A 22,443-nucleotide genomic window follows, 5' to 3' on the forward strand; every position below is an offset into this window, starting at 1 on the left:
GATTGGTTGCTTCCAACAGATCCCATCTTGGGGGTGATCACAACATCATACGACTGCCAAACCACTGAGAATCATGGCCCAGCCAAGTTGACATACAACCTTAACCATTACAGACCCATAAGATAGGTGTAGCTTTGATGAAATATTTGGCCTATTGTGCATACAATTAAGTTTTATTGATGAGAAATTATTAACGTTCCTTAAAAAGTTTATTTAATGATAATTTCTCCCTAACTCTGGTATTCTTCTATCATTAAATGATCATTTTTGTTCTATTTGTATGTAAAGAACTTAGTATTTTATTCATAAATATAATAAATATATATAGCTTACAAAGTTACTTACAGAAAGAAGGTATTTCTTGACATATGTAACAAAGGTTAAATACCTGAAAATGTGTGCCCAGATAGTTTTTATATCAGATATAACCAAATCTTGGTAGAGGAGAAATAATATATTTAGGTAAGTGGGTATGTGTGGCAGTTATCATCACATCTAATGGATATCAACTTTGGTGGCTAGAAATACCCGATATGTGTCTCTGGCAAGTTCCTCTTGGCTAGGTTGATCTCATGCTTGATCAGGTTCCACAAGTGGGAGATGAGACTCTAGAGAGAATGTACACAGAGGTATGTGAAACGCACGAAAAATAGAATTATTTGTTGGAAAATACTAGAAATTTGGGATTGTTACCTTCTTTTTATGATTTGGCTTGGGAAGTTTCCTCTCCAAATGCTCCTTGAACTTGAAAAAGATGATATAGTGGTCTGATCTCAGTCTGTTTCTGAGGTCTTATGAAACGTAAGCCATGAATGTTTGAATTAATATCACTAGTGAAAATTTTTGATCCAAATCTATTGTGTTTTACAAAGAGCACCACAACTTCCATTATCCCCATCCTCTAGCACAGGAATATCAGAAATATGGCACTTAGGTGGTCACACTGCTCTGTTTCCATGGCACACGTTGCTAAATGATCCTGGATACCTCAGAACTCTTCTGAAGATTGTATTCTAGACAGCCACTGCCATTCGGTTAGAATTGGCACAAGAGATGAAACTTACTTGCTATACAAGTTTTGGGTGTTGCCAGTATTACATAAAATAGATAAAGATAATATTCAAGTAGTATTGAAAAAAGTTATGCTGGAACTGAAGTAACTGCAATGGAAAATACTTAACGTTTAAAATTGTTCATTTTATGAGATGATGTGATGCTTAGTTAGTTGAGGTTGCTTAGTACAAAGGAAGAATAGCCTTCTAATAATTAAGAAAACATAATTTTAAAACATCTTTTAGGATAGAGTCAGTTGTAACTTGGTTAACTATGATGCCATGGACTAGGTTGGGAGGGTCTGGGGTCTGGGCCATCCTTACTCATAGATTCAGACAGGGGTGGGGGCTGGAGGGTAGAGAGCAGATACAACTCCAGGGAGGGATAGAAATAAAGGGGTGTTAGTTCTGTAAAGTAGTTGGCCTCAGAGTAGTCCATCATGGAGTGATTGAATGTTTGATGAACAAGTCTGGGGGGGAAGTCTGGTGGTCAGTTTTAATCACTGACTTTAGGTCTTCGAAATGGAACTACTAATAGTAGTGGTAATAATAGTGTCTGGACCTGTCTCACTTCAAGGGCGGTAGCAGCAATCAAGCTCAGCCCAAAGCTGAGAAAAATGTAGAACAAAACTCGAATTCCTAAAAAAAGGCCAGACTTAATGGACCAACAGAGACTAGATGAACCCCTGAAAGTATCATCCTGAGATACTCTTTAAACTTTGGAACTCAAACCATTCTCAACGGTCACCTTTCAGATGGCGCATAAGATAAATAAGATCACCCATGAGTACTGTACTCCTCAAAATAGTCATCTAGATGAAACCAAATGGTTAACATTTACCCCAGACCAAAGATGAGAGGGCTAGAGGGGACAAAACCAAAAAAGCAAACCTGTTGCTGTCGAGTCGATTCCGACTCATAGTGACCCAATAGGATGGAGTAAAACTGCCCCATAGAGTTTCCAAGGAGCATCTGGTAGATTCGAACTGCTGCCCTTTTGGTTAGCAACCATAGCTCTTAACCACTACGCCACCAGGGTTTCCAGAGTGGAGAGGGAAGCCCAAATAATGGAAACAGAACAACCAAAATGGAAATAAAGAGAATATTGATATATTGTGAAAATAGTAACCAGTATCACTGAACAATATGTGTGTTATTGTAGTTGGGTGCCATTGAGTTGGTTCTGACTCACAGCAGTCAAATGTACAACAGAATGAAGCACTGTCCAGTCCTGGCCGTCCTCACAGTCATTGCTATGTTTGAGCCTGTTGTTGCAACCACTGTGTCAGCCCATTTCGTTGAAGGTCTTCCTCTCTTTTGCTGACCCTCTACTTTACCAAGCATGATGTCCTTCTCCAGGGACTGGTCCCTCTTGATGATAATATGTGTGGAAATTATTAAATGAGAACCCAATTTCTTGTGTAAACTTTCACCAAAAGCACAACAAAATACTCAAAACGAAACAACCAACCAACCAAAAAAAAAAAAAACCTAAAGCTGATTCCTATGAGGTGGAGGTCAGACACACCTCCCTCCACCCTTCAACCTTTTTACCAGTTCTTGACACCAGTTGTCTCTCCCACAGCATTCTCTTTTTCTTTTCTGGGTTCAATAATCCACTGCAGTGACCACACAGAACTCATAGACCATACTTACAGTTAAATGGTTTATTAAGGAAGCAGCGGGGTACAACTCGGGATCAGGATCAGGAAGCATGCAGGCAAAATCTCCCTTCAGTGCAGGATAACACTCTTAGCTTCCCTTGGCAGGACAGGCCTCCTCCTGGCCACCTGAGGACAGGCTCCTCTTGGGCCTGCCTTCTGTCACCACTGGCTCTACTACTGGGCTTCCTCTGGGCCTGACACCACTGGCTCTGCCGCTGGACCCCTTCTAGACCTCTCACTGTCTTCAGTGTTACAGCTCTTGACCAGTGTTCCAAGTTCTTTTAGGAGGTTCCTTGCCTCCTTTCTCTCTAATTCTTTCTTTCTTCCTTTTGCTTCTTCTCTTGCTTCTTTCTGTCTGCTCAGACCTCTTTGGGGTTGACTATATATACAAAAGGTCCTCAGAATTTTAAGGTATGGCTCTCCCTCTTGGTAGGTCAGACAGTTCATTTGTATAGCAGGCATAGCTGGGCCTGAACTCAACCTTATTTGCATAGTTGTACCTTAGATGGCTGCGGCAAGCTTTTAAGACCCCAGACGCTACTCACCACAAAACCAAAGCCAAACCCAGTGACGTTGAGTCGATTCCAACTCATAGTGACCCTATAGGACAGAGCTGCCCCATAGAGCTTCCAAGGAGTGCCTGGGGGATTCAAACTGCCAACCCTTTGGTTAGCAGCCGTAGCACTTAACCACTATGCCATCAGGGTTTCCACCTACTCACCACAGTAGGATGTAAAACAGTATCTTTTTTTATTAGAAAGGCAAATACTCATTTTATTGTTAACGGTTCAGAGAGATGGAGATGAGAGAAAATGAATGTGAATTAGCATATTCGTTGTGTTTTTAAAGTTTTCAACAGCCTTACAAATTAACATGCTTTAAGTGTGCAGTTCAGGTAAGTTTGATCTTGTATCATAATAGTGAAGTACCTACTACAAAATGCATGTTTCCTAATGCTTTTTTTTTTCCCAAAAGTAACGCAAGACTGTTCAAACACATACGGAATATACAAAAAATAATAAGAAAAATAAAAATCAATTATCTCATCACTCAGAGATGACCACAGTCAGTTTTGGCTGCATAACAGCCAACCTCAAAATCACAACAGTTTACAATAAACACTGATTTTCTCTTTCACAGTAGGCAGGCTCTGTCTGCTGTGCTTGGCTGTGTGCCCTTGGGCCCAGTCTTTTGGTTGGGTTAGGTTTGCTGCGTGTGTTTACTTGTTTTCCTCACTACCAGGAATATTTTTCTCATGGCAGATCACGGGAATGCAAAAGGGGGAGCAGAAAAACATGCTGCTTCAGAAGGCCTTTTGAAACTAGCATACTGTTACTTCCAGCCACGTTAACACTGGCCAACGCAAGTCACATGGCCAAGCCCAACATCAACAGGATAGAGAAGGATATTTGCTTACTCTAGAGTAGTATAAGAAGCCTTTGGGTGGCACGGCACATATGGTTAAATGCCGGGCTACTAACCAAAAGATTGGTAGTTCATACCTACCCAGAGGTGCATCAGAAGTAAAGCCTGGTATCTGCTTTTGAAAGGTCACAGCCTTGAAAATCCTGTGGAGTGCAGTTCTACTCAGCACACATGAGGCCGCCATGAGTCAGAATCGATTGAATGGCAGCAAACAACAGAGCACTATGCATTTATACAGTAGGAAAGAATGACAAACAATAGTCCAGTCTACCTTTTTTTTTTTTTTTTTTTACCACAACCACTGTTAACATACTGGTGTATTTCCTTCCAGTTTTTTTAATCCATATTGTACATAGCTAAATAATCATATATCTTGATTCCTTTTCTTATTTTTTTCTCTTCATCAACTTCCTCTTTCAAATTCATCTCCTTCATTTGCACCTGTCTTCTCTTTTCCATCGGCCTTCTCCTTCCTTTCCTCTAATGGTTTCCTTCCCTGCCTATTTTTTTTTTTTTTTAACTATTACGCTTTAAGTGAAAGATTACGAATCGAGTCAGTCTCTCATACAAAAATGTGTATACACCTTTCTGTATACTCTTAGTTGCTCTCCCTCTAATGAGACAGCACACTCCTTCCCTCCACTCTCTATTTTCGTGTCCATTCGGCCCACCTTCTGACCCCTTCTGTCCTCTCATCTCCTCTCCAGACGGGAGCTGCCCACATGGTTTTGTGTGTCTTCTTGATCCAAGAAGCTCACTCTTCATCAGTATCATTTTCTACCCCATAGTCTGGTCCAATCCCTGTCTGAATAGTTGGCTTTGGGAATGTTTCCTGTCTTGGGCTAACAGAAGGTCTGGGAACCATGACCTCTGGGGTCCTTCTAGTCTCAGTGAGACTGTTAAGTCTGGTCTTTTTATGAGAATTTGGGGTCTGCATCCCACTGCTCTCCTGCTCCCTTGGGGATTCTTTGTCGTGCTCCCTGTCAGGGCAGTCATCAGTTGTAGTTGGGCACCATGTATTTCTTCTAGCCTTAGGCCGATGTAGTCTCTGGTTTTTGTGGCCCTTTCTGTCTCTTGGGCTCATAATTACCTTGTGTCTTTGATCTTCTTCATTTTCCTTTGCTTCATCCAGGTGGGTTGAGACCCACTGATGCATCTTAGATGGCCGCTTGCTAGCATTTAAGACCCCAGATGCCACTCTCAAAAGTGGGGTGCAGAATGTTTTCTTAATAGATTTTATTATGCCAGTTGACCCAGATGTCCCCTGAAACCATAGTCCCCAAACCCCTGCTCCTGCTATGCTGGCCTTCGAAGCATTCAGCTTATTCAGGAAATTTCTTTGCTTTTGGTTTAGTGCCTTTGTGCTGACCTTTCCTGTATTGTGTGTTGTCTTTCCCTTCACCTAAAATAGTTCTTATCTACTGTCTAATTTGTGAGACCCCCTCTCCCTCCCTCCCTCCCCTTGTAACCGTCAAAGAATATTTTCTTCCCTGTTTAAACTATTTTTCGAGTTCTTAGAATAGTAGTCTCATACAATATTTGTCCTTTTGCAATTGACTAATTTCACTCAGCATAATGCCTTCCAGATTCCTCCATGTTATGAAATGTTTCACGGATTCCTCACTGTTCTTTATCGATGTATACTATTCCATTGTGTGAATATACCATAATTTATTTATCCATTCATCTGTTGATGGGCACCTTGGTTGCTTCCATCTTTTTGCTGTTATAAACAGTGCTGCAGTGAACATGGGTGTGCATATATCTGTTTGTGTAAAGGCTCTTATTTCTCTAGGATATATTCCAAGGAGTGGGATTGCTGGATCATATGGTAGTTCTATTTCTGTTTTTTTTAAGGAAGTGCCAAATCGATTTCCAAGGTGATAATGCCATTTTATATTCCTGCCAGCAGTGTATAAGTAATCCAGTCTCTCCACAACCTCTCCAACATTTATTATTTTGTGATTTTTGGATTAATGCCAGCCTTGTTGGAGTGAGATGGAATCTCATTGTAGTTTTGATTTACATTTCTCTAATGGCTACTGATCGTGAGCATTTCCTCATGTATCTACTAGTTACCCGAATGTCTTCTTTAGTGAAGTGTCTGTCATATCCTTTGCCCATTTTTTAATTGGATTATTTGTCTATTTGTAGTTGAGGTTTTGCAGTATCATGTAGATTTTAGAGATCAGATGCTGATCGGAAATGTCGTAGCTAAAACTTTTTTCCCAGTCTGTAGGTAATCTTTTTACTCTTTTGGTGAAGTCTTTGGATGAGTGTAGGTGTTTGATTTTTAGGAGCTCCCAGTTTTCTGGTTTCTCTTTTGCATTGTTAGTAATGTTTTGTGTACTGTTTATGCCACGTATTAGGGCTCCTAATGTTGTCCCTATTTTTTCTTCCGTGATCTTAATCGCTTTAGATTTTATATTTAGGTCTGTGATCCATTTTGAGTTAGTTTTTGTGCATGGTGTGAGGTATGAGTCTTGTTTCATTTTTTTACAGATGAATATCCAGTTATGCCAGCACCATTTGTTAAAGAGACTGCGTTTTCCCTATTTAACTGACTTTGGGCCTTTGTCAAATAGCAGGTGTTCATATGTGGATGAATTTATGTTTGAATTCTCAATTCTGTTCCATTGATCTATGTATCTGTTGTTTTACCAGTACCAGGCTGTTTTGACTATAGTGGTGGTATAATAGGTTCTAAAATCAGGTAGAGTGAGGCCTCCTACTTTGTTCTTCTTTTTCAGTAATGCTTTACTTATCCAGGGTCTCTGTCCCTTCCATATGAAGTTGGTGATTTGTTTCTCCATCTCATTAAAAAGTGTTGTTGGAATTTGGATCAGAATTGCATTGTATCTGTAGATCGCTTTTGATAGAATATTTTCGAATGTTAAGTCTTCCTATCCGTGAGCATGTTTTTCTACTTCTGTAGTTTTCTTTTGGTTTCTTGTAGTAGTGTCTTGTAGTTTTCTTTGTATAGGTCTCTTAGGTCTAGTTTTATAAAACAAAGGTGGCAAACTGTCTTGGTCATCTAGTGCTGCTATAACAGAAATACCACAAGTGGATGACTTTAAGAAAGAGAAGTTTATTTTCTCATAGTAAAGTAGGGTAAAAGTCCAAATTCAGGGCATCAGCTCCAGGGGAAGGCGTTCTGTCTCTGTAGGCTTTCTCATCAGTCTTCCCCCGGACCAGGAGCTTCTCCGTGCAGGGACCCTGGTCCAAAGGATGCGCTTTGGCCCTGGCACTGCTTTCTTGGTGGTATGAGATCCCCCCTCTCTGCTTGTTTCTTTTATATCTGAAGAGATTGCCTCGAGATACAATCCAGTCTTGTAGATTGAGTCCTGCCTCACTAACACAGTTGCCTCCCATGCTCCCTCATTAACATCATAGAAGCAGGATTTAGAACATATAGGAAAATCACAGAATACTGGGAGTCATGGCCCAGTCAAATGGATACATACAGTTTTGGGGGACATAATTCAGTCCATGACATTCCATCATTTGGCCCCCCAAAAATCACATCCTTGCAGTATGAAAACATATTCACCCTATCATATCATAGCAAAAACCTTAACTCCAAGTCTAAAATCCAAAAATTCTTCTTCATCTGTGAAACCTAGACTATAAGTTATTTGCTTTCAAGGGTATAATGGCAGAACAGGCACAAGCTAGATATTCCCATTACAAATGGGAGAAACTGGAGGAAAAGAAGGGATAACAGGCACCAAGCAGGTCAGTAGAACACATTACATTAGCGCTCAGAGCTTCGAAAATAATCCTCTGTTCTCTGAGACAATTTACACAATGGCCCTGCTCTCCAGACTCTAGGTATTGGCCATACTCTCCAGATTCTGAGTTGAGGCCCCTCAGCCCTGGGCTTCAGTCCGCCTTCTAGGCCCACTGGGACAGCAACTCTGCACCCTCAGCCTTAGGTGCAGCATTCTCCTAGTCCATCTGAATGGTGACTCTACCCTTAGAAACAACAGAAGCCATGGCTCTACCCTTTGGGACCCCAGCAGTCCTGGCCATACTTTTTGAGACTGAAGCAGCTTGGCTTCTTCTGTTTCTTGTTGCTTCAGCTTCTGCTTCATGTGGCCTCTCGGCCCTTAGGCCTCATGCCCATATCTACCCTGCTGGGGCAAGTGTTCCAAAGCTCTGTAGTGCCACGATAAGTGCCGGGGGGCACCCCATTCTGCCAGGAAGCCTTTTACGCACAGGCACTCAGCTCTCTTGCTCCGTGGGTTGGCTCCAGTGCTGTCTGGTGCTGGTCTTATGATTCTGCTGCTGCTGGTTCTCTGCTGCTGCTGATTCTTTGCCACTGCAGGTTCTCTGCTGCTGCTGGTCCTCTGCCGCTGCTGATTCTTTGCTACTGCAGGTTCTCTGCTGCTGCTGGTCCTCTGCCGCTGCTGCTCCTTTATCCATTCACAGTTTCAAAACCACTTCCACATTTTAGGTATCTGTTAGAGCAGCACGCCACTCATGGTACTGATTTATGTCTTAGTCATCTAGTGTTACTATAACAGAAACACCTGAAGTGGATGGTTTTAACAAAGAGAAGTTTATCTCCTTCAAGTGTTGACATTGTTGTTAAGTGCCGTCGAGTTGGTTCTGACGCATAGTAACCCTGTGCACAACAGAACAAAACAGTATCCGGTTCTGCACCATGCTCAGAATCATTGTTACGCTTGAGCCCATTGTTAGAGCCACTGTGAACTCCATCTCATTGAGGGTCTTCCTCTTTTCCACTGACCCTGTCAGCTCTTCCTCAGTTGTCTTTTGAGTGCCTTCCAATTTGGGGGAGGGGGAGGCTCATCTTCTGGCACAGCAGACAATGTTCGCTGCTATTCATAAGGTTTTCACTGGCTAATTCTTTTGAGAAGTAGACGGCTGGCAACTTCTTCCTAGTCTGTCGTATTCTGGAAACTTAGCTGAAACCTGTCCACCATGGGTAACCCTGCTGGTATCTGAGTACCAGTGGCATAACTTTCAGCATCACAGCAAATACACGAGCCCCCATAGTACAACAAACTGGCAGACATGTGGGGGTTCCTTAAGTAAAGTAGGCATCAGCTCCAGGGGAACACTTCTGTCTCTGTGGGCTTTCTCATCAATCTTCTCCCAGACTAGGAGCTTCTCCGTGCAGGGACCCCGGCTCCAAAGGACGTGCTTTGCTCCCGGCACTGCTTTATTGGTGGTATGAGGTCCCCCTGTCCCTCTGCTGGCTTTTCTCTTTTATATCTCAAGAGATTGCCTCAAGACATAATCCAGTCTTGTAGATTGAGTTTTGCCTCACTAACACAACTGCCACCCATCCTCCCTCATTAACATCATAGAGGCATAATTTACAACATACAGGGAAATCACTCAATACCTGTAATCTTGCAGCCAAGTTGATACACACATTTTTTGGGGGACATAATTAAATCTATGACACAGATCCATGAAGAAAGACTCAAAGCTGTAAAATCAAAATCCCTTAGTGGTATACTGGCAGTTTCCAGTTTAAAGTCTTAATTTGAAGAATGCATTTCCCCATAGAAACAATAGTATAATGGTAATTAACCAGGCCAACACTACTCCAGCCTCCTCTCCTCTCCCCACTAACCCCTGCAAGTGGGAATGGAGAAATAGGATAACAGTATTACACAAACAGGCATAATAAGGAGTCAGGAGGCTTGGAATCTGCTCATGGCTGTGTCACTGATAACGCGTAACTTGGTGCAAGTCATTTGACTTCTCAGGGTCTCAGATGAAACCACTTGCCATTGAGTTGATTCTGACTGTGGTGACCCCACGTGAGCCAGAGTAGAACTCCACTCTTTAGGGTTTCTGATTTTTCGGAAGCAGATCACTAGGCCTTTTTTCCGAGGAGCCTCTGAGTGAATGTGAACCACCAGCATTTCGGTTAGCAGCTGAGTGCGTTGTTTGCACCACCTGAGATCTCAGGTTTCTTGTCTATAAAATGAATGAAGAGATCGGGCAAGATAATTTCCAAAGTTCTTTAAATGCCGATGTCATGTAATTGACATTTTTTGTTCCTTGGTCAGTTTCGGGCAGGGACTTGAATAACAGAGAGAATAGTGTAGGTGGTTGGGACACGTCATACTTGACCTTTCCATATTTTCGTGAGTTACAGATTGTTTGAATTGAATACCCAAGAGCAGTTGCTCCTTACGCATAGTTCTTTTTTATTAGTATTTGAAGTTATTTGTACTTTGGGAATCAGAGATGCCCGGAGCATAGCGTTCCTCACAGATATTTTTGGTTCTCTTATGGAAAAGCATTTTCAGTTTTGTAACTGAGGTCATTGAAAAAGCAAAGCTTATTTCGTAGCTTTTCTGTTCAGTCAAATGATGTATAGTTAGCTATGGTATTGTATTGACTACTCAAACCCACTGTGGTTGAGTCAGTTCTGACTCATAGTGACCCTATAGGACAGAGTAGAACTGCCCCGTAGGATTTCCAAGGAGCGGCTGGTGGATTTGAATTGTTGACCTTTTGGTTAGCAGGTAAGCTGTGAGCTCTTAAGTACTGTGCCACAAGGGCTCTGTATTGACTACACACAAAAAATCAAACCCATTGCTGGTGAGTCGATCCCGCCTCATAGTAACCCTATAGGACAGAGTAGAACTGCCGCGTAGGGTTTCCAAGGAGTGGCTGGTGGATTTGAACTGCCAACCTTTTAGTTAGCAGCCGTAGTGCTTAACACTGTGCCACTGAGGCTACAGCAGCCATCAAATTTAGAATTTCAGGGATAGGCCTTTTTTATAAAATCTTTTGTGGAAAAACTATTGATTGTAAACCATAAAAAAACAAACAAACAAAAAACCCAGTGCCTATGTACACTTAAATTCCAACGACTGTTTCTTGTTTGTAAACTCCACACTCCAAAGTTTTGGTTTGATATACCCAACTCTCAAGATTTTTATCAATGGAAAAGTTCCGGCATGATTTCTTTACTGCTGTTAAGTCTGTTACCAGTTGGGTAAGTTCTGAGAGATCTGATGAAGGCTTTCCTGAAGCACAATGTTGATTGTAATTTGGCCTCTCTGAATGTCCCTACAGCTCTGAAGCTCTGCCTTGCCCAAACGGGATCGCTCGATGGGGCAAAACTTAGAGGACTTTCCTCTCTGGTGATTCTTAGTGACCAGACAGTCTGTCCCCATAATGAGAAAGATTCAAGTAATAGGAAGGAAAGGATCTGTTCTACATCAAAGTCTATGTACATTTTCTTTCTAAATTTTTTATTTAGAAAAATTTCAAACAGAAAAGTTGCAAGAATAGTACAGTGAACATCCATATACTCTTCACCTAGATTTAACAACGTTTTGTTTTTTCTGAGTTTGTTCTTTTTTCCCCCCAGGATCATTTGAGAGGTAGTTGGAGACATCCTAAGCCTTTCCTTCTGTGCACTTCAGCATGTATCTTCTACAAAAAAGGACATTTTCCTCCCCGACCCCACTCTTTAAAATCACTTTTTTTTTTTTTAGTGTTAGTTTGGATTTTTCAAAACTCCGTGTGGTATAATCCATTTTTGTTATTATTAATTTTGGTGCTAAAATGGTCCCAGATTTGTTCTTGGGACATCTTCAGTATGATTCTTATGCCCTTTTGGCATCACTATCCCCCATTCTTTGAGCACTTCATTCCCTTCCAGTGCAAAAAGATGTTCCAGTCTTATCTTGTAATTTCCTCCTCCCAGCCATGGAATTCTTTGACTGCAGAAGTTTCTCTGTGTGGGGAATGGGCCTAAGCATGCCCTTGCATAACAGGGTGCTTTCGGTTCTCACTCTTTTGTTGGATGGAGCTGGATATAGAAATTATTTTTGTGATAAAATATATATAACAAACATTTGCCATTTTAACCGTTTACATTTATTTATTTATTTATTTGGTTGTTGAGAATATACACAGCAAAACATACACCAGTTCAGGTATCTACATGTGCAGTTTGGTGACATTGATTACACTCTGAGCTACGCGACTGTTCTCACCTTCCTTTTCTGAGTTGTTTGTCCCCATTGACATAAACTCACTACCCTCTAAGTTTCCTATCTAATTTTTTGAGTTGCTGTTGTCAATTTGATCCCTTATAGATCTTTTTTTTTTTTTAATTGTGCTTTAGGTGAAAGTTCACAGCTCAAGTTAATTTCTCATACAAAAATTTATATAGACATTATTATGTTATGCTAGTTGCAGTCCCCATAATTTGACAGCACACAGCACCTTTTCACCCCAGGTTTTTTGTGTCCATTCAGACAGCTCCTGTCCCTTCCTGCCTTCTCACCCTGCCTCTGGACAAGAGCTACCCATTTGGTCTTATGTATCTGATTGTTAAGTGCACTCTTTATGAGTCTTATTTTATGTTTTATAGTCCAGTCTAATCTTTGTCTGAATGTCAGGAATGGTTTTAGTTCTGGGTTACTAGAGCGTCTGGGGGCCATGGCTTTGGGGGTTCCTCCAGTCTCAGTCAGATCACTAAGTCTGTTCTTTTATGTGAATTTTGTGTTCTGCTCTACACTTTTTTCCCTCTCCTTCAGGGACTCTCTTGTGTTCCTGTCAGGGGGGTCATTAATGGTAGCTGGGCACCAACTAGTTCTTCTGGTCTCAGGCTAATGGAGTCTCAGGTTTTTGTGGCCCTTTTGTCTCTTGGGCTATTATTTTCCTTGTGTCTTTGGTGCTCTTCATTCTGTTTTGCTCCAGGTGAGTTGGGACCAATTGATGCATCTTCATATGGCTGCTTGAAAGCTTTTAAGACCCCAGATACTGCTTACCAAAGTGGGATGCAGAACATTTTCTTAATAAGCTTTGTTAGGCCAGTTGACCTACATGTCCCCTAAAACCATGGTCCCCACTGCCTCCCCCTTCTCCCCCCGCTACTTTGTCCCTCGAAGTGTTTGGTCATGTTTAGGAAACTTCTTAGCTTTTGGTTTAGTCCAGTTGTGCTGACTTCCCCTGTATTGTGTATTGTCCTTCCCTTCACCTAAGATAATTCTTGTCTACCACCTAGTTAGTGAATACCCTTCCACCTCCCTCCTCACCCCCGTAATCATCAGAGAATGTTTTCTTCCGTGTTTAAACCTTTTCTTGAGTTCTTATAATAGTGGTCTCATACAATATTTGTCCATTTGTAACTGACTAATTTCACTCAGCATAATGCCTTGCAGATTCATCCATGTTATGTTTCACAGATTCATTGTTGTTTATCACTACGTAGTATGCTATTGTGTGTATGTACCATAATTTGTTTATCCATTCATCTGTTTATGGGCACCTAGGTTGTTTCCATCTTTTTGCTGTTGTGAACAGCGCCGCCATAAACATGGATGTACATATATCTATTCGTGTGACAGCTGTTATTTCTCTAGGAAATATTCCAAGGGGCGAGACTGCTGGATGGTATGGTACTTCTATTTCTAGCTTTTTAAGGAAGTACCAATTGATTTCCAAAATGTTTGTGCCATTTTACATTGACACCAGCCGTGTATAAGTGTTCTAGTCTCTCCGCAACCTCTCCAACATTTATTGCCTTGCACTTTTTGGATTAATACTGTACCTGTTGAGATCAGATGGTATCTCATTGTAGTTTTGATTTGCATATCTCAAATGGCTAATGATTGTGAGCATTTCCTCATGTATCTTTTAGCTGCCTGAATGTCTTCTTTGGTGAAATGCCTATTCATGTCCTTTGTCCATTTTTAGATTGGGCTATTTGTCTTTTTGTTGTTGAGGTTTTGCAGCATTTTGTAGATTTTAGAGATGATACCCTGATCGGATATGTTGTAGCGACAAATTTTTTCCCAGTCTGTAGGTTGTCTTTTTACTCTTCCGGTGAAGTCTTTTGATGAGCTAAAGTTTTTGATTTTTAGGAGCCCATATAGATAGTTCTTAAAAGAGCATAATGCTCAAGGCAGACATCCTTTACTAGTTAAGCTAAAGTGTTTTTTGGTTTTAAGAACAGTTCAGGGAATATTTTTGGTTAATGATTTAAAGATTATCTCAGGGCAGTAGTTTTAGGTGTTCGTCAAGCCTCCATGGCTCTAGAAGAATCGAGATTCCGTGAGAATTTGAAATTCTGTTCTACATTTTTTTCCCTTTGATCAAGATTCTTCTATAGAATCTTTGATGAAAACGTTAAATAATGGTAGCCAGGCACTGTTCAGTTCTTCTGGTCTTATGGCAAGGGAGACTGTGTTCATGGAGGGAATTAGCCACACATTTCATTTCTTCCTCCAGTTCCTGACTCTGCTTCTTCCTGTATTGCTCCAGGTGAATAAAGACCAAATGTACCAATTGTTGGATGGCCTGTTGCAAGCTTTTAAGACCATAGGCATTAGGTAATGAACTAAGAGGTGGAACAGAAGCACAAAACACTAATTATTAGGCTAGTTAACTGGGATATCCCATGAAGACATGACCCTGAACCTCCAAACCAAAGAACCAGATCCCATGAAGTGTTTGGTTATACCTAAGAGGCTCAGCTACTCTTTTTTTTTTTTTTCTTGTAAATATGTCTTATCATGTTGTCAGGAGGGATCAGTCCCTGGAGAAGGACATCATGCTTGGCAGAGTACAGGGTCAGCAGAAAAGAGGAAGACCCTCAATGAGGTGGATCGACACAGTGGCTGCAACAATGAGCTCAAGCATAACAACGATTGTAAGGATGGCTCAGGACAGGGCAGTGTTTCGTTCTGTTGTGCACAGGGTCGCTATGTGTCGGAATCAACTCGACGGCACCTAACAACAACAGCATGTCTTGTCAAACAACTTTTGCCAATTCATTGTTTTACAGGTGTACAACTTATTGACAGCGCTTAAAAGTAATCGGTTGTGCAACCTTACCCTCAACCAGTATAATTTTTCTGTCACTGTAAACTGAAACTCAGTACTCCATAAGCCATAACCTCCCATTTTCCCCTCCCTCCTGCCCCTGAGAACCAAACTCTAATTGATTCTAACTTATAGCGACCCTATAGGACGGAGTAGAACTGCCCCGTAGGTTTTCCAAGGAGCAGCTGGTACGTTCAGACTGCTGACCTTTTGGTTAGCAGCCATAGGCCTTAACCACTGTGCCACCAGGGTTCCACCATCCACCATCCACTCCAAACCTTGTCTTTGGTCTCTGTACATTTGCCTTTTCTTGTCTTTTCACATAAATAAGGTCATACAGTATTTGTTCTTCTGAATTGACTTATTTCACTCAACATGTCTTCAGGCTGCATCCGTATTGTAGTATGTCAAGACTTCAGGTAACCCTGGTGACACAGCAGTTAAAACACTTGGCTGCTAACCAAAATGTTGGCAGTTTGAACCCATCAGCTGCCCCGTGGGAGAAAGGTGTGGCAGGCTGCTTCCGTAAAGATTGACAGCCTTGGAAACCCTGTGGGATTAGTTCTACTCTGTCCTACAGGGTCATTCTATGTCGGAATTGACTCTAGGGCAGTGGGTTTGGTTTTTGGATCAAAACTTGTTTCTCCTTCCTACCGAGTGGCATTTTGTCCGGTTTTAACTGTACAGTTCAGTGACGTTAATTATACTCACCATGCGTGTTGTGCTTCTACCACCACTGTTGATTTCCAAGTGTTTTTCATCACCCTAAGCAGCAGCTGGGTATCCCTTCAGTCATGACTCCTCATTCCCCCCTCCCCTCAGCCCCAGGGGACCACTGAGAAACTTCGGTCTCTGCATTTGCCTATTCCAGATATTTCATATAAGTGAAATCTTACATTATTTGTCCTTTTATGTCTGACTTACTTCACTCAGCATAATGTGTTCAGGGTTCATCCATATCATAGCATGGATCAGAACTTCGTTTCTCTTATGGCTAAATAATACTCTGTAGTGTATATATACTGCATGTTGTTCATCCATTCATCTGTTGATGGACGTTGGATCGTTTCCACTTTCGGTTACTGTGAATAGTCCTGCAGTGAACATAGGTATACACACATCTGTTTGAGTCCCTGCTCTCAATTCTTTCGGGCATATACCTAGGAGTGGAATTGTTAAGTTATGTGGTAATTCTGTGTTTAAATTTGAGGAACCTCCAAACTGTTTTCCATAGCTGCTGCATCATTTTACATTCCTACCAGCAGTACACAAGAGTTCCAATTTCTCCACATCCTTGCCAATGCTTGTTTTACATTTTTCTGATAATAACCATTCTAGTGGGTGTGAAGTGGCATCTCACTGTGGTTTTGATTTGCATTTTCCTAAGGACTAATGATTTTGAACATCTTTTCATGTGCTTATTTGCCATTTATGTATCTTCTTTGGAGAAATATACTTGGGGAAAGTCCCACGAGTCTTCATGGTATTTTAAAAAGAAAGCAAGACTTTAAAAGCATTTTTATTTTTATTTTGGTTGATATGTATATATGCATTTTAAAATTTTGTATGTTTTAGATCTTATTAAAATTAAGTGTATTTTTCCCATCTTTTTTTTTTTTTTTCTTGTAAGCCTGTTCAAATTTAAATCTCCAAGTAGGACCTTCTAGAATATCTGGTCAGTTGAGCACCTTTCATTTGTGTAGATCTTTTCATAGCTGTAATAAAACAATGCCCAGAGTAACTAAAATATTTTTATTAATGATCAAAAAGCCAACATCCTTTGGGAGTTTTAAAAAATAATCAAAACTCAAAAAAATTGAAATGGAAGGTTTCTTTGAGCAGTTAGTCTATATGTATATAGGGAGACCTTTCTGGTTCAAAATAACTAATGGCTCAAAGTAGGCTAGTTATCATTGTTAAAAATAAACCTTTGAATTGTCTCAAAACAATAATATAATAATTGATTGGCTCATAATTTAATACATAATTTGCAAATTATTGTGTACAAGTCTCCCATGTATGAAGTAAAGATGAAAAAGAAGCACCCTCAAGTACTGCAGATTTCACAAAAGCTTTCAGTATTTTTTCCTTAGTGAATACAAGTTCCATGGTGGCCAAGTATTTAATGGTTACTTTTTAAAAAAAAAATTTAGCCCTTCACCCACCTGTATCCATGAAACCTCTTGAAATTTAAATTACAAAAGCCTACTGTCTTTTTTTATTAAATCAGGAGGTAATGGTTTTGTTACTGACTACCCTTTTCCAGCCAGAAAAGAGCAACTTAATGTGGAGTCGATATAGGGTCATTGTGAGTGGGAATCTACTCCATGGTAGCAGGTTTGGATTGCATGGGGGAAAAAAGTCAGTGTTTTTGGAATCTGGGTTAGGACCTTCTTACGGTTAATTATTGGTTTTGTGGATAAAAAAAACTTCCTTTATATCAAAGTAAGATGTCTGTTACTAATTTTTCTCTTCTACAGAAGTAACTTTTTGTATTTTTATTACAGGTAAATTGGAATATTCACATTGTACAGAAACAGAGGTAAGAGAAATGCTCAAATATTTCTTAGTAAAGCAACTTTCTAGTCCCGTTTATACTAACTTCATTATGGAAATACTTCACTGTGGATTTTTTGGTTTTTGTTTCTTTAATTTTATTGTGTTTTAGGTGAAAGTTTTCAGCGCAAATTAGTTTTCCATTCAAAAATTTTATACACAAATTATTTTGTGACATTGGTTGTATTCTGCGCTGTATGTCAGCACTATCTCCCTTTTCCTTTCCCTTTCCCTTTCCCCCCTTGGTTCTCCATGTCCATTTGTCCAGTTTTCCTGTCCCTTCCTGCTTTCTCATCTTTGATTTTGGGCAGGCGTTGCCCATTTGGTCTCGTCTACTTGATTGAACTAAGAAGCACGGTCCTCCCATGTGGTGGTGTTTGTTTTATAGGCCTGTCTAATCTTTGGTGGATTTCAGGAGTGGCTTCAGTTCTGAATTAGCAGGGTGTCTGGGGGCCATAGTCTCAGGTGGATTCCTGGTCTTCTGATGAGGATGTGTTGAGAGCAGATATATATATCTTTAATGCTTAGGAAGAGTAAAATGTGAAGAAAAAATTAGTCATCTTATCCATAATTTGAAATGTCAGGGTGTGGTATAAGAAATAGCATAATCATAATTTTTAAAGTTCTGTATTATTATATTTGAAATTGAGTTAGCTAAGATCCAGAGCCCTTAATAAGAAATAGTTTAAGGTCAATTTATTTTTATTTATAAATCAAAGTACTGTGTTATAATTGTTAAAAATACCCAAAATGCACCGAAATTTGAAAATAAGATTCATTCTGAGCAGTTATTCTGTATGCATATAAAAACCATATACCCGCTAAAAAAAAAAAACAACAACTTGTTGCCATCGAGTCGATTCTGACTCAGAGAAACCCTATAGGACAGGACAGATTAGAACTGCCCTGTGTGGTTTCCAAGGAGCGGCTGGTAGATGCGAACTGCCGACTTTTTGGTTAGCAGCCAAGCTCTTAACCACTTTGCCACCAGGGCTTCTTATGTGTATAGGGAGGCCATTTTGATTCCAGGAAAAACAAATGACTGGAAGAAGGTAGATATAATGAAACTTGTAAGGAGAAAAGGAGAAAGAAATATGGTAGAGCAACCATTGACCAATCTTAACATGGTTGATTGAATCCTGCCATCCCTCTTTACTGAGATCAATTGATAACAGGTTACTTCTGATCTGGCTGTTAATAATTTGGCCCTCCACCCACCAATAGCCCAGAGACTTTTTGAGATTTAAATTAGGAGGTAATGGTTTGACAACTATCCTTTTCTGGCAGGATAAGACAAATTTGGAACCCTGGTGGCCCAGTGGTTAAACGTTCATCTGCTAACCAAAAGGTCAGCACTTTGAATCTACCAGGTGACAGCAGTAGGTTTGGTTTTTTGATAGAGCAAATTCTGCAGGCTTTTGAAATTTGAGTCAGGCCTTTTATGATTAATATTTCGTTTCGTGGATAAGAAAAACCTTAAAATATAAGTAAGATGTCTGTTACTAATTTTCCTAGTCAATATAATAAAAAACTAAAAAACCAAACCAGGTGCCATCACGTCAATTCCGACTTATAGCGACCCCACAGGGCAGAGTAGAAATGCCCCATAGGGTTTCCAAGGAATGCCTGGAGACTGCCAGTGTTTTGGTTAGCAGCCATAGCTCTGAACAGCTCTGCCACCAGGGTTTCCTAATATCATAAAGAAATTACTTAAACATGTAGAACTCCAGGTCCTTTAGGAAGAAATGGGACTTGGAAACAGCATTTTAACAGTGAATTAAAAGCTTTGTTATTTGTACAAGTAGGCTTATTACTTTTTAATAATTTAAATTATTTTATTCAAAATTCAGTTTGTGAAATGTAAGATGTTTCCATCTGATCCTTGTAAGAATTTCAAGGATAAGACTAAAATAAGAGGGCTGTGCCCATGAATTATGTAATGTGTGGTCTTCTTTTCAGTAGCACTTGCATCATCCTTAGATGAGGGCTTTTAGATCTCTTATTAATGGCAACAGCTAAATAAAGTTTTAGGGTTTAAGATGTTATATTTCTAGTTTTATATCAATATTTGCATTCAGAAGTTACACAATTCATTTTTGTATTTTCTGTTCAATTTTGAAAGTAGAGATTTTTTTTCCAAAAAGTAGTTCTATAAATAAACAAGAACTTAATATTTTTATATTGCCAGCATTTTTGATGTACAGTTCAATATGTTATGAAGAAGTGGATTTTCGTTTGACTTAAAAGATGGAAGTTTTACCTTGTGGTTTCTGAGTGTGCATTTTTCTAGCTATGCAATTTTCAGCAAGTAATTTTTTTTTTTTTAAGAACTTTGGCTTTTTTATCTATAAAATGTTAATGATAATCCCTATTAATCTTAGAGGGTTGTAAAATTTTAAGAGATAATATATGTGAAAATGTATTATAAACCCTAAAGACACCATTACTCACTAATACGGTATGTGCCGTTATCATTCATCAGCATTGAGGTGTTTACATACAAAGCTTGGTTACAAGTCTCATTATTCTATTTTATTTGGTTGTGTTGCCATAAAATCAGCATGGTTTTAACACTAGTTTAGACCTAGCTTTGTAATAGAGTATCAGTTTTATCTCCTAATTTGTAGCCCTTATTCTTTGATCCGTAATTTAGACACCAAAACAATGGGAATCTAATCAGAGCCCTCTATTAGAATTTTTTTTTTTTGGTACAGTTATTTGAATGGGGCAAATCACAAGAGAATAAAAGTTCAATCCGATATTTAGTTTAAAAAATAGGTTCAGATTATTCTCTGAGAGTAAACAGTGGTTACTTCTGGCATAGAAGTTGGGATTGTGGATGGTGGTTTATCTGTACTGTTTTAACTTTTTAAATGTGAATGTCTCTTTGTATTACTTTTGTAATTTAAAAAAAAAAGAGGGGCGGTGAGGCAGTAGAAGCAGTGGGAGCTATTTTTTTTCAAGAAGTTCTGTTTCATTAAAGAAGGTAGTAAGTAGCTTGAGGAGATAGCGTAATTTAAGAAGATCTTTGTTTTATTTATGTTAGGGAAGACAGTGTATTTGGTAGAGATGGTAGCGGTGGAGGACGTAGGGGTGGAGGTGGAGAGGTGGAGCAGGAGGTGGCAGTGGTGGTAAGGGAGCCAATAGAGAGTGAGACTGAAAGCTCCTGTTGCCTGTGCATAGCTGATAAAAGCAAACATAGAAACATGTGGAGAAAACGGAGAGCAGTGGTTCTCCAGGGAGGGTTGGGGAATCTGAAGGTCAAAACTATTTTCAAAGTAATACTAAGACTTTGCCTTTAAGACTTTGCCTTTCTGCTTTCATTCTTTCAAGAGTGTACAGTGGAGTTGATGAGGTGGCATGACTCTGCGTGACTATGACTGTTACAGCAGACTGAGAATCAAGCTGACTGAGAAGCAAATATGAGAGTCTGTTTTCTATTAACCTGAACATCAGTTTTTTAAAAATTTGAAACAGTTCCACCCTTCTCGTTATGTTTTTGTTTTGCAAAATACAGTTATTTTTCATAAAAATACATTATTTGTGTTAACATGTGTAATGTGTTTCTGTATTATTTTTAAATGAATTAATTTTTTAAATCTCAGTTTTAATTTCTTAGTGGTAAATATTGATAGGTATAACCACATACACAAAGCTTTTCGGATTCCTCAGTAATCTTTTAGTGTGCAAAGTGTTCCTAAAACCAAAGCATTTGAGAACTGCTGGGCTAGAGCATGAGTAACAGAGGTACTTCTTCCTGAGAGTGAGGCAGAACAACAGGATCCTGAGACAGGCAAGGGGAGAGTTAAGGGAATCCTTGATGTACATATTTTTAATACTTATGTTCATAGAAATCAAACAAATTCATGAGTTTAGAGGGAGCAAGAGGCCATATGTAAGCACTCTATCAATTTTTACATGATCTTTTACCTCAAGATGAACTTAATGTTTTTAAAATCAGGTATTTTTACCTTATTTCTCACTCTGATTATACTAGTATTTTCCAGCATTTGAACTCATAAAGGGAAATACTTTCACATGATTTGTTTTAAAGGATATGTAAATTTTTTACTTTAATAAGCAATTTTATTTTTTCCTACAGCTTTCCTCCCATTTAAAAAAATTTTTTTTGAATAATTTTTATTGTGCTTTAAGTGAAAGTTTACAGATCAAGTCAGTCTTTCATACAAAAATTTATATACACCTTCCTTTTTTTTTTTTTATGTACTCCTAGTTGCCCTCCCCCTAATGAGACAGTACACTCCTTCTCTCCACCCTGTATTCCCTGTGTCCATTCAGCCAGCTTCTGTCCACCTCTGCCTTCTCATCTCCTCTCCAGACAGGAGCTGCCCACGTAGTCTCATTTGTCTGCTTGAGCCAAGAAGCTCACTCCTCACCAGTATCATATTCTATCTTATAGTCCAGTCCAATCCCTGTCTGAAGAGCTGGCTTTAGGAATGATTCCAGTCTTGGACTAACAGAAGGTCTGGAGACCATGACCTCCAGTGTCCTTCTAGGGTCAGTCAAACATTAAGTCTGGTCTTTTTAGGAGAATTTGAGGTCTGAATCCCACTATTCTCCTGCTTCATCAGGGGTTCTCTGTTGTGTTCCCTGTCACGGCAGTCATCAGTTGTAGCTGGGCACCATCTAGTTCTTCTGGTCTCAGGCCAATGTAGTCTCTGGTTTATGTGACCCTTTCTGTCTCTTGCGCTCATAATTACCTTGTGTCTTTGGTGTTCTTCGTTTTCCTTTGCTCCAGGTGGGTTGAGACCAATTGATGCATCTTAGATGACCACTAGCTTTCCTCCAATTTTTAAAGGTATCATTTACATACAGTAAAACTTACCCTTTTTAGTATACAGTTCTACCAGTTTTGACAAATGCAGTTATATTAACCACCCGTGCAATCAAAA

At 39.7% G+C, this 22,443-nt stretch overlaps 1 protein-coding gene across 7 annotated transcripts in view; it reads left to right on the forward strand.

The window, feature by feature from the left end:
* Positions 1-22,443, forward strand: part of SPIRE1 (spire type actin nucleation factor 1) — a 366,727-nt gene that overhangs the window by 26,491 nt on the left and 317,793 nt on the right. For all 7 annotated transcript variants that reach the window (XR_007519293.1, XM_049900991.1, XM_049900993.1 and 4 more), the window contains exon 2: positions 17,482-17,516. Coding sequence is in view for 6 of the 7 variants with exons in the window: in XM_049900991.1 (XP_049756948.1) it covers positions 17,482-17,516 (35 nt within the window). In the remaining variant the exon portion in view is untranslated. The remainder of the gene's footprint in view (positions 1-17,481; positions 17,517-22,443) is intronic.

The sequence above is a fragment of the Elephas maximus genome, chromosome 11 (genome assembly GCF_024166365.1).
Source record: "Elephas maximus indicus isolate mEleMax1 chromosome 11, mEleMax1 primary haplotype, whole genome shotgun sequence".
NCBI classification, from domain to species: domain Eukaryota; kingdom Metazoa; phylum Chordata; class Mammalia; order Proboscidea; family Elephantidae; genus Elephas; species Elephas maximus.